Raw genomic sequence first — 12,702 nt, 5'->3', positions numbered from 1 at the left:
GGAGTGTTACCAGCTGGGGCAAAACATCCATTTTGCCTGGTGTTAAGGGAAGACAAGCTCTTACCCCCTTTCCTGAAAAGTCAGTTTAAAGTAAAATACAACAGACCACAGGGCTGAAATGAGTCTCCCAAGGTTTTCCAGCTCAGTGGTTTTTAACTTGGATCACGGTGTCCTTAAGCTCTGTTAACTGTGTCTGAGGAGTCAGGGACAGGTGACTGGGAATAGAAACTTACTGTCAGGGCTTGAAATTTGCTGTACAGGGCTCTGCATCTTCAGGGGAAGAATTTCAGGGATCTACAAATCATGTGTCTCCCAGATCCAAAGGAGGATTAACTATACTTGATGTCACTCCTATTGACCTAAACAGATGTTCTAAAAGACTTCCAACTGTAAGATACACTGCAGCTTTTCCCAGGAAACTGTTCCAGTGCTTCACCATTCTTACACTTAAAAACTTTACTATGAAACCTAAGCAAAATCTTGCCTGTTGCAGTTAAACCTTGCATCTACTTTCTTGTCTGCCATGGATATGGAGAAAGTCCATGTTCCCTTTTATGTTTTATCATACAATTACTATTTCCTCCCCACCCTAGGGCAGGCAGCTTAAAGCAACGTAACAGTTGTTTCAAGTCCTTTGAAAGCATTTGTAGATGTGTTTGTATGGGGTAAACAGAAGGGAGCGAGGAACTGGAAGTTAGTAAGTATCCACATCTGTGCTTATTAAGGCTGGACAAGTTTACATTAGGTGCTCTTATGTGAGGTATAGCATAAATGGACCTTGTTATAATTTGATGCGACTTCGTATGACAGAAAAGAAGAAAAGACAGTAAACTATTTCATATCATAATACAAGCTAATCTTTTATATGCAGCTGTACACTGCAGCTCACTGCATTTGCTCATTCTGTTTTTCCCTGCTTATTTGTTTAGGTTACTCTTGAGAAGCTGCTGTTGAGGAAACCAGTGAGATTGAAGTGTCATCCTTTGGCAAATTACCACTACGCTGGTAGGTTTCCTTGTGATCTTTGTATCTGTTGGATTATAGAGCTCAAGGCTGGCATCCCAAGCTAGAGCATGGGATCACTCTGCTGTTTGCTACAGGGATGGCAACCTCTGATAAGTGGTGTGGACAGTGCAGAGTGAWACATTGTGAGTTTTTTATTAAAAGTTTGGCAGCTTCTTACTTGACTAATGATGTACAGAAACATTGTGTCCATGATAATGTTTAGGTCTGGAGATGTAAAACTACCTTGAATACATATTTTTTCTTTTTAACTCAAAATTTAATTTGATCCTTTAAAATTCTCGATATTCATAGATCATAATTCACTAGTGGTTAAGATCTTCAGTTTCTAGTATGTAAACACCTGCTATCATGCCGCCTTCTTCTGTTGTGGTGGTGCATGGTAAGTGTATGTGATAATCATAAGCATCCTTCCAAAGAGTACTGTTAACTCTCACTGGTGTTGCAGAGCACTGAATACTGAGCCTCTCTCTGCGTGGATCTAAACTAAAAGCAACTGGTCTGGGATGATGACTTAACAAACACAGCCAGAACGTCCCTTTAGTTACAGAGCAGAAGTACTCTGTGAAGTATACAAGATAGTGTTGAACCTAAGTGATGTCACCTAAGCATAGCAAGGTAGCAAGTCTCTTCCCTGTGCCCTTTTCCACTTAATGCTTTGTAGCATCTAATGACTGCTTTGACAGGCAGACTGACTTGGGTTTTACATAAGAGACTTAAGATTTCATCTCTAATTTTGACTTAGTAAGAAACAAGCCAAGAATCTTCTGGAGGTCAGACAGTCAATCATAATATTCAGGGTCTTACAGTCATTTCCAGTGGCAGCTATTGTGTCATGTCAGTATAGTAATAAGCTGCATTTTGACTGTAGCAAGTGACTGTAGAGCTTCCCAAGCAGCAAAGACTCTTTARTAAAGAAAATCCTTAACCCCATGGCCTGACAACAACAACAGAAACGTGGATGGTGTTGGCTTTGATGGCACCTGATAGTGAGTGAATAAATGTGAGAATGAGGCTTTAGGTCTTGATGGGGGGAGATGTCTAGGGCCTTTGAGAACAATTCTGTTGCCATCTAAAAACTGGGCACTGAAGATGGGATGGAAAAGAGGGACTTCAGCCAGGGACCAGGGTGTCTTGGGGGCTCTTGTCTGATGAGGTAGCACCAGAGCATATTTGTGAGATGATCCCGAGGATGTAGGCAGGGATGAGAGCACCGAGATCGAGATCATATCACAGCAAGCCTCATTCTCAGTGAGGGATCTGATTAGCAGAGCAGATAAGAAATTTCTGCCTGTGTGACAGAAGAAGAAGAATAGTCTTTACTGAAACAAATTCACAACACTTTAAGAAAGTGTTTTACTGTGATACAAGGAGGAGCCAGGAGAGACTGTTTGGCTTCATCTTGCACAAGAGATGACGCTAATTCTGGTGAACTAGCATTGAGACCTGTGAACATCAGAGTATTCCTATTTCTTAAGCAGAAAAGAAAGTTTAAGTCAGCTTACCACAGCACAACAAAACCTCACCAGTCTAGATTTAAGTCCCGTAAAATAACAAGACAAAGTATTACTAATGCTCTTGAATACAACATGTGATTGCAACTTATATTGGCAGCCACGTGCTAGCACCATACAGCTCTTGAATAATAGCTTATTTGTGGTTGATAATCATCCACTCTAGGCGTATGGGAATTTCTCACAATGTATTGCATGAATAGCTTACTATAACTTCACGTGACATTTGTTTGGGTTAACTCTTTGAGCTTTCTGCTTTGTAGGAGAAAGATTCAGAGATGGCAGCCCTCAGGCACAGCTGTATTTAAAGCTGGGTAGAGCAAAATAGAGCACAACACTGACTCATGAGAATTAACTGATACCCCAAMCAGTAAATATCCAAACTCATCCTCAGCACTGTATTCAAACAAGGGTACAAGTGAACAGCTCATCCTCGAAACTTGTTGGCTCATGAGGGAAGCAAGTTGTAAAAATGAAGGCATTTTTGTTGTTTGCTAGAGGTGCTGGGCATTCTGACCTGGGCTACTTGGCAGAACACCCTCATCTCTGTGTCCTAATGCCTCACCATCTGTCAGGATGATATGTTAGGGAAGAGAGAGGGAACACGCATCTAACACAAGAGGAGTGCTGTAACAGGTATTTGATTTGTTTTTCATTTGAACAGTGGAATTTCTCAGGTCTGAAGTTCCCTTGCAGTGAGAATTGCAGGAAGGAGGCTCTCTGCCTCCTGTGTGCTTCATGCAGTCTCAGAATTTCTGATACATATTGTGATGATGTGTGGATCATACCTAGAGTTAAATTATGTAATGGATTTGAGCCATCTCTCCAAGGTAGCTCCCTGGGTGCAGCTCCCTTGAAATCCACGGGTTGGGCCCAGAGCCGCAGATTTGTAGAATATATTTATTGTCAGTTAGCAGTGCAAAACCAATATTGTAATATGGCAGATAAAATGAAATTTGGAATAAATGCCTAAACGTAAAGATCAGCTTTAAAAATTAATCTGTATTCCAAAATTCTTTCTTGCTGCATTGCAGATCCCTCTATACATGTTCTCTATATCTCCCTCAAGCTAACAAGAGCGAAAGCGGTTTCCCAGCAACCAGAGTTAAAAACAGCTTTTCTTCTGTTTCTTTTTTCTACGCAGGATTTATTCTATTAATTAGGTTACTTCCAATTAACCCTCGTAATCTTATAAGGGTCTTTGCTAATACCATAGCTATTGGGAAACTGTGTAAGGCCTGAATCCTCCATAGGTGTGCAATAAAATTAGTTCATTAAAGTGATTTCTCCAGGAGCGTGGGGTGGGGGCAGGGGAGGATGACCAATCTATCTGAAGAGGTTTGCTTAAAACTAATATCTATCCTTTTGATGTTGTCATGATTTTTTTAAAAGTTACATTTTTGGCATACTAAATCAGGCCCAGAGGGAGCTACTCTAAAGGGAACGGTAAAGGCAAATGAATGACAGATTATATAAGAAGGGGAGGATGTTAGTTTGAGATGGGAAAGATGGTAGGGGAGAGTGTCATCAAGAAAACCTTTGGTGGGTAACAGAATAGATAAAACTTGTAGCTTGAAGCCAGTGCCTTTCTCTGACTCATATACATGGCGAGCTTTTGTGTGTATCTCAGTGAAAATAACTAATGCATGTTTATATCCAGTACTGGAAAAACCTACAGAAAACAAGTTACAGAAAGGTTAATTTTATAGTCTTCAGCATATGACAGACTGGTGAGATACTAAGCTTGTGCACCTGAGAATTGACACTGAAAAGCCAAACATTTGTAGTAAATGAAAAAGGTATAAATTCTTTGTAGATATTAAGTAACCCATAGAGTTCAATACCACATGTGGTGCCAGTGCAAATCAGTTGAATTCAGCAGAGTGGCAAGCACTTACATGGAGAATGGCAACATTGACAAGAATATTAGGTATTTCTTGTAATGATAAAACTTTCAGATATTTCAGACATTCTCAGACTGAAGTAGAATCTTTTTGTAGAGTAAGTAATTTCAAAGGCATCTGCCCTGTGACTTCTTGTAAATTCTTCCTTTAATATATATAATGTCCATTCTTACAAACAGGAAATTGGTTTGATGCAGCAGAGCAATTAAGTGTTCCTTCTATTTGACTAGTACTGCAGATTTGGTTGGAAACACAGATTCATTTCARTTTAAATGTTGACTTCACATTTTCATGGGGAGGTAGACTGGTGAAGCAAATACAGAATAGTAATATTTGAAAGCTTATATACAGCTTCCATCAAATGATCAGAAAGCACTTTGCACTTACTGCACACTGCTTTAATGGGAGTGTTTACATACCATCTCTCTGTACTTGTGACCTCAGTCACAAAAAGTTTAAGCATCAAGTCATACATGTGAAGAGTTGCAGAAGTACCTTGTGAGAGTGACTCTCTAGAGAACAAAATGATAGATGAACCTGAGTGCAACTGAATGTGAAGTGGCATATATTGGAATAGGCAATACAAGCATTTAAAATGATGAGCTTTGACCTTGTATTTCCCATATAGAGAAGGAGACATATGGTACGAATCTTGACTGATGTGGATGGATAGAGACTGAGTGTTTATTTCCCCTTCCAGCTGAAGAACTAGGGGTCATCCAGTGAAGCTACTAGGAGCTAAGAAGCAAAGAAAATGAGATGATTCTTTATGCAGGAGGTTTACTAACCTGTGAAACTCCTTAGCAAAGGATGTTGTGGATGCAAGAGGTTTAACTGGTTGAAAGGAAGACTAACCAGCACTTAGAAGAGATAGTTACTAAATAAGCCAATTGTAGCAGGCTCAGGAGATCCCTTGAAATGAAAGTGGTCAGAGGCATTATAGGGAGAGGCATTATATTTGCTTGACCTGATCTTACTGTTTCTAGGTAACCGTTTGTGACCACTACTGGAGAGACAATATTGGGTTAGATGGACTCAAGGTCTAAGTCAGTATAGCCATTCTTGTATTTGCATAGCAAGAATCACTGGAACGTGCTTAGGATTTCCCAGTTCTTGCTCCATGTACCAAATTAACGTACAAAAAGGTGGTAGGTTTATACTGCAAGAATTAATTCACTGAGTTTTSTTGTTGGTGGGGCTTTTTTTTTAGGTTCTGACAAATGGACACATCAAGAGAGAAGACTGTTCAAAGAAGCATTGTCCACCTACAGCAAAGATTTTATATTTGTACAAAAAATGGTAAAGTTGTTTTGTCAGTTTTTCCCTATTTGCAGCATTCTGTTGTTCCCTTTCTGTTTTCCTTCCAGTGACAAACCAGCTTGCTGCAGGCATAGACTCAATGGTGGTTAGAAGAATGCCGTTAGGAATGATACATTCTCTTTGGTGCACACATGTATGCAAGTGCAAAACCAGTAAAAAACTATTAAAAAAAACCAAAACACTTCAATCGGTTGTGCGCCCCTTGTAATTATGTGCTAAAATAAAAAGCCTGATAAGCACACCTAAGTCACAGCATTTCATCTATGAGACAATTACAGTGTATCTCTAATGTCTCCATGTTCTCTGGCACTTTGTTAAAAGGAGCCTGGGTCATGAGCATCAAACCTCACTTCAGAAAGGTTTGAATCCTATTAATAAGAGAGAACATGTTTCGGCTTAATTTTCATGTTCTGCCACAAAGCAGAAAAGATAAGGTGTGTATGTCTCGGGGCAGAAGTGGATACATTACTTGTCAGTTCACATATTGAAAAACATTTAGGTTTATGAGAACCAAATCTTAATTCCTAGATTTCTTGATTGTACTGTATAATTAAGCTATAAATGTATACTCTCAATCATCATCTGACTAGAGTCTGGAGAATCTCGGAGAAATGTACTGAAGCTAAAATAATCAGTACAAATTTGACTGAAAAGTAATAAATTTAAAATTTCCTGCAAGAATATTACCGTCATATTCAAATTATCTTTCTTTCTCCATTTTAATGTTTGAGAAATAAAACTAGCATCTTAAGATTTTTTTTTTATCATGTTGAATGAAAGCTAAAAATTAATGTTGGACTATTTCTGCAATTACTTAACTACAGGTTAAGTCTAAGACAGTTGCACAATGTGTGGAATACTACTATACTTGGAAAAAAATCTTGCGTTTGGGACGGAAACACAGAACACGCTTAGAGAAGAAAAGAGAGGAGTGCCTGGTAAGTTTAAATGAACATGTGAAAGTGTAACTCTCTTGAAGTTACTCCTGTTTTGAGCAGGAGGTTGGACTAGATGACATAGATCTCTTCCAACTTAACTTATTCCATATTTCTAAATTACATTGCGTATAGGAACTCTATGACCTCAGCTACACCAAGATTTTGCTTTCTTCAACTATATGAGATAAAAGTGTTTTAAAAGTGCATCTTCTAACTCTAGTCCAATAATTAGGGCTTTTACTATTGTTGAAGCAGATGAAGCTCTTGCAAATTATTCCTGTGCCTATGTGTGTATGCCTAAAGACTGCTCTGCCCTTCTGGCACAAATAGCATTTACTTAGACTGGCAATAAATTCTCTGTGTGCCAAGTCTCTGTCTCAAGCAATCTGAGCAATCTTAAGARATTTTTTTTCTATTAAGTCATTTCATTAGACTGTGAATATAGTGTACATTGCCATCCTAAAAGGGGGGGAGGGGTAATTGTATCTTGGTATCTGTAGACCCTCTGGGCCACAGCTTTGTAATACAGACAGAGGGTGTTTTGAATGCTGCTACAAARCTTCTTGAACTGTAGCTTGTCCCTTAAGAGGTGGTAATTTCTGCAACACCAAGAAGTTCATCCAAGATGGTAAAAAAAAAAAAAAGCTGGAATCTGGAAGCAGACTTTGCTAAACAGCATGCTGTTCCCATACATTTTCTGTCTTTAGCCATATTTCTAGTATTTCTTAAATGCAGTATCTATTTCAGACAAGTGGAGAAGAGGAAGTTCTAGAGGAAGATGAGGAGATTGAAGAAGACAGAAAGGAAGAAAGAGAAACGCAGAAATCTCCTGACCCACCTGCTATTCCTCTTGTTGGATCTATAGATCTGCCTGCCCTTCAGAGTCTCACACTTTCTTCGTCCTCCTTTATCTGTGAAATGCCAAACTGTGGTGCTGTACGTGCATTTGGTATCTTTAAATAATGGTAGTGGTTTTGTATCATAATGAATAGTGAATTTTGGAAATCAGATTTTATATTTTTCCCTGCCAGTGGTATGTCCTGAGTATCTATGGACAAATCATTTTGTTTACTTGCTTTGAATTCCTGCAACATAAAATACAGATAATACACTAATACTTACATAAAATTGTTTCCTGAGATGTCGTATAGATGAAAAGCACTATATAGTTAGGGCTGTGATTGTTACAGTTGTATAACTAAAAGGTAATGAGATAGCATAACTCACTTTGTTATATTTGTGTTATGAGTACATTTCTTTATGGGATATAGCTGGGGACAGCATTTGACTACATGGATTATTTGTGTATATCTGAGGTGTACAGTTTTTTATTTTAATATGCATTCAGCATATTACTTTCTGTAGTTCCTGTTCTAGTGCAGTATTTTTTGATTTCTTTTTGTTTCCTTGATTTCTTTTTGTTTTCCTTTCCTTCCCACCTCAAACCAGGTGTTCAGTTCCCGGCAAGCGCTAAATGGCCACGCACGCATCCATGGAGGTACGAATCAGGTGACAAAAACACGATGCACCATTCCAGGCACTAAGCAGAAATCTGGTACGCAGAGCGGATACTGCTCCATCAAAAGTTCACCTGCCCACAGTACAACAAGTGGTGAAACTGACCCAACAACAATTTTTCCTTGTAAGGAGTGTGGCAAGTAAGTAAATATGACTATCTGCAGTACTGCATCAAATTTACCAGTTTATACGTGAAATGAATAGTGTTGCAATTGTTTATTTTACCCCAGTTGTCTCAAAAGAGCACTATTTCTCTTAAGACACTGTGTTCTGTTACCAAATCCTTCAGAGGTTGGTTTGCATGACATTTTGGATGCTTTCCCCTCAGCATTTAATCTCTCTAATTTTCCTGAATTCACAACCTGCTGGAGTTCCTGGTTCTGACACTGCAGGCTCCCGTTTCACCACTGACTTGCATGTGGCCATGAGCAACTTGCGCAGTTTCTTTGTGCCTCAGCTTGTCCATTCTAACATGGAATTCCTTCATTTTCTCCATATTGCATAAGATTGTAGTGAAGCTAAGTACAGAGAGAATTAGGTTGTGCATAGATATTGAAGCAATTGCAGAAGCTGCAGAATACCTTCAGCAGAGTTTGAGAAGGCCATTTTGATGCTGTCAGGATGCATAAATCTGATAATCTGTCCCCCAAATTCTCACTATGGCATTGCAGACTTCACTGACTTCTATTTCAGGACAAGGAAGCAAATGTACTGATAAGTTGTTGAGTCTTTTTTGGCTCCTCTCATCAAAAGCAATACATTCTTATCTTTTTTTTCTTTGAAATTTTAGGGTATTTTTCAAAATCAAAAGCCGCAATGCTCATATGAAGACTCACAGACAACAAGAAGAACAGCAAAGGCAGAAGGCTCAGAAAGCTGCTGTGGCAGCAGAAATGGCAGCCACTATTGCAAGAACTACTGGGCCAGTGGGGCATAGTGTGATCCCTTTGGATCATATGAGTTTGGTTAAACATGTTGAAAATGTAGGTGACATTGAAAATGACGTTGTTCAGGAATTAGGTGATGTCATGGAAGAGAATGAAGTCATGGATGCTGACCTTTTATTAGATGATGAAGATGCAGATCTATTGCAAGATGATGCTGAGCTGTAAATAAGAGTTGTTCGATAGACAGCTRCTGAACACAACCTGAATGCATCAATCAGGAACCTTGGACTGCTTGTTTATTCCCCACTGATTGTAAACTACCTGTTGAAAATGATAATTCTTTTATCCAGGTCTAGAAAAGAAATCTGCTTTCTTTTTTTTTTCCTTTTTTATTAATTTGTGTTTTGGGGGAAAATAAATAATTGGTACAAATATTCTTATAAGGTGTTTTTATCTGGGCTCATTTTGCTGAGTACTTCTGAGGCCACTAATTAGAGAAGTTCRTGGTTCTGCTGTCATTCTCCTGCAGCCTTGCATGGTAGGATCTTTACTCTTTAACTCTACAAGTTTCATTTTACCCCGTGTAGAAGAATCATCTTCACACACTTCTGGTGGATTTTTTTTTGCCTACTCTGGATCACTTCCAGCATCTTACAGAGACTAAATGTCGTTGCTATTAAGGAGGTGATTAAATTCTTTTCCTTCATGCTGCCGTTTTAAGGGAGGTGGAGAAAAAAAAAATCTGATTTAACTGCCAAGTAATTACAGGCGTGATTATATCATCCATAATATCACAGTACTTTTTCAGTTCTGTCTTGCCTTAATGCATATGTGTTAGGCAGTTCGTAAAGGCATTGGTTATACTGTATACTTCAGAGCTTCCATTTTTAGCAGGATTTTTACCCACTGATTCTAAAATGACCTAATTCAAGGATTGAAGAAAGAAGATGATTGTGCCGTGGCTCCCATCRTCTGATGGGAACACTGAATCAGGAACACTGCCTTGTTAATCTGATTGCACTGGAAATATATTTTGCTGTGACAATAAATCATACTCTTGAATAGCCATCTCAGTAGTTTTAGGAGGATGTATTCTTCAGCAGTTCAGGAGCTTATTCTCTCACCAGGCAAATACAGGGAGATGTTTCTGCCTACGGGACAGAGATTGGTGGAATATATGCCTTCAGCAGCACGTTACTCCTAGGCATGCAATGTTATTGTGCCATTTTGTGTCTTCCTTTTCTCATTATGTTAAATTCAATTTTTATTTATTTAGTAAAATATACACCAAAGGTGAGATGATGTTACTGTTTAATTACTGTTTCTTCCCCCTTAGGCTCCGATCTACATGCTGTGGTGCTGTGGGTGTCTAATTCCATTTATATAAGTTTGGATCTGGTTCTCTGTGTAAACAGAGTCTCAGAAGAATTGGACCTTGCAGTCTTAAGCCACAGAAAGAATTGGAGTTAGGTTGCATGGACCATTAATGACAAAATAAGAAAGTACAAATTTTAGAGCTTTCACAGGTAATGGCACTGATTTTCTTGTAAATCTTGCACAGTAGAAGAGTGTTGCTGATTTTGTAAAATGTTTTGTAAGAGTGATTTCAGATCTTCCAATTTTCAAATTTTTTTAAATAAGTTGAGCTTTTTTCTGCCTTCCTAACATCTTAAGCAGAATCTGAGAGATGATGTGGATCTTATTTTCTACTTCCTGTCTTTCTCGTATGACTATGCAAAATGAGGGTAAACCACAGCACTTCTRTTTAGACGTATATGACCACAAGTTCAAAACCAGTGGCAGAGATGTGATGTCTCTGTCAGAGCCAAATMCGTGAAGCCAAATGACCTGATGTTTCTGCTCCAGGTCAAATGTTCTGATATTTAAGAACAGCCCTTCAGGAGAATGGGAATCACTTCTCAGTTTCAGGTTAGTGAGGTTCCCATGTCTGATTTGTTTTGATATTTCGGGGTTGTTTCAGGAGTTTGGGGGGGGGGTTGTTTTGGGAGGGTTTTTTTGGTTGGTTGATTTTGACCAGTGGGTGGAATTCCCTTCTTTCTGCTGTAGAAGAGCTGATGTTCTCAATTGCTGTTACCTGTGAGTTTTCTGGAGACCAGAGAGCAGCCCTTCTCTTTCCTGATCCGCCTGCGAGCACCCAGCCAGGCCCCGCGCGTGCCGTGAAGCTTAGCTTTACGGGAGCCCTGCTGCCCAGGTTCAATGGACTTGGTGTTCAGCTGTACGCAGCCACCTAGATCAACTGAGGCTGTAAATTTTGTAGACTGCACAAGTAAAGTTTTGCATATTTTTGTGGCTTGCCAAGTGGGAGATTTTGTGCACAGTATTTTGTGTTGGCTTTTAGGGGCCTGTGGTAGAAACAATCCAGGAGGGTCTACCTTTTCTCTTCCAAACTTGCACCGTTTTGAACCCTAAGGACCTTTCTGAGAAAGGCTTCTACACTGGAAAAAAAAATGGAAAGATGTTTTCAGACTGCCCTGTTAATGGTAGGAAGAAAACTGAATATTTAAGCAAAATATTAATTGAAAGCAGCGAGAGTTCTGTGTGGAGAACAGAGTGAAATGTAGAGACTTGTGGACTTGATTCTGAAGAGCAGTTCTGTATTTTTCTAGCAACAATTGGACAGGTATTTGTATGTGCTAAACTATATATATAATATCTGCCTGGATCTGTAACATTAATCAGGTGCTGTTTTATTGCACAGCCAAGATGATAATAGAAAAAAAAATAACCAAAGACATTTATTCATTAACAAAAATGCACATTTCTTAAATAGTACATGATTATAATTTAGGCCTCAAATATTGACTTCATATTGTTGAGTGTTGCATTGGCTGATGTTAAACAGATGCTGTTCTACCTATTTGTACATAATTGGACATAGTTTTATTTCAGAAAGTTGTTTTCTTGCTGATGGTTGGTGATGCAAAACTGTTCACTATTGAACTTAGTCCTCTTTGATAAAAACCTGTACATAAAAAAACATATTTTATGAGAAAAATCTTATTTTCAGTATTTAACTGTTATTTTATTAGAAGATGGTTGTAAATATTTTAGGTGCATTAGTGTAAAAAGCAGACTGTAATTTTAGGTGGCAGAGAAAGTAATGAAATAAAAACTATACGTTTGATATAGCTTGTGATCTATGCTGGTTTCAGGTTCCTGCTGTTAGCATTGAGCTTGCGTGTAGCTTAATTGCAGGTCACGGCTTACCTGCATGTGCATTAGGGTGGCTTAATTTCACCCCAGCCCTGAAATACTGGAGGTACCAATCCGMCCCTGCGTAAGGCGTGTTAGCTACTGTTTGCACGCGTGAAAGCAAAGGGGTTTATGTGTCGTTTCCTGTGAATTTTGTACTTTGGTGAAACGTAGTTGGCTGTGTTTTGCTACCAGCTCTTACGCCTCTTCTGTGTATTTTAAGAGGAGTTTGGAAAGGAGCTTCAGCTGTAGAATTTGAAACCGTATGTAGGTTTTCAGAAGGATTCTGAATTGTTCCAGGCAAAAATGATAGCTCCTGTATTGCCTGCCGTATGTCTGGGGGAAAAGGAGTATTCCTGGGTAAAAACAACGAGTTATGTTTTTT

At 38.9% G+C, this 12,702-nt stretch overlaps 1 protein-coding gene across 8 annotated transcripts in view; it reads left to right on the top strand.

The window, feature by feature from the left end:
• The window catches only part of TRERF1 (transcriptional regulating factor 1), a 73,096-nt gene extending 62,016 nt beyond the window's left edge, over positions 1 to 11,080 (top strand). For all 8 annotated transcript variants that reach the window (XM_085315816.1, XM_085315814.1, XM_085315812.1 and 5 more), the window contains 6 exons: positions 930 to 1,005; positions 5,652 to 5,740; positions 6,586 to 6,699; positions 7,447 to 7,635; positions 8,149 to 8,357; positions 9,008 to 11,080. In XM_085315816.1, the coding sequence (XP_085171942.1) occupies positions 930 to 1,005; positions 5,652 to 5,740; positions 6,586 to 6,699; positions 7,447 to 7,635; positions 8,149 to 8,357; positions 9,008 to 9,329 (999 nt within the window). In that variant the 3' untranslated portion in view covers positions 9,330 to 11,080. The remainder of the gene's footprint in view (positions 1 to 929; positions 1,006 to 5,651; positions 5,741 to 6,585; positions 6,700 to 7,446; positions 7,636 to 8,148; positions 8,358 to 9,007) is intronic.
• The last annotated feature ends 1,622 nt before the right edge of the window (positions 11,081 to 12,702 follow it).

The sequence above is a fragment of the Rhea americana genome, unplaced genomic scaffold, assembly GCF_003343005.1.
Source record: "Rhea americana isolate MKP2758 unplaced genomic scaffold, rheAme1 scaffold_44, whole genome shotgun sequence".
NCBI classification, from domain to species: Eukaryota; Metazoa; Chordata; class Aves; order Rheiformes; family Rheidae; genus Rhea; species Rhea americana.
Note: the sequence above shows the minus strand (reverse complement) of the source record. Positions and strands in the feature narration are given on the sequence as shown.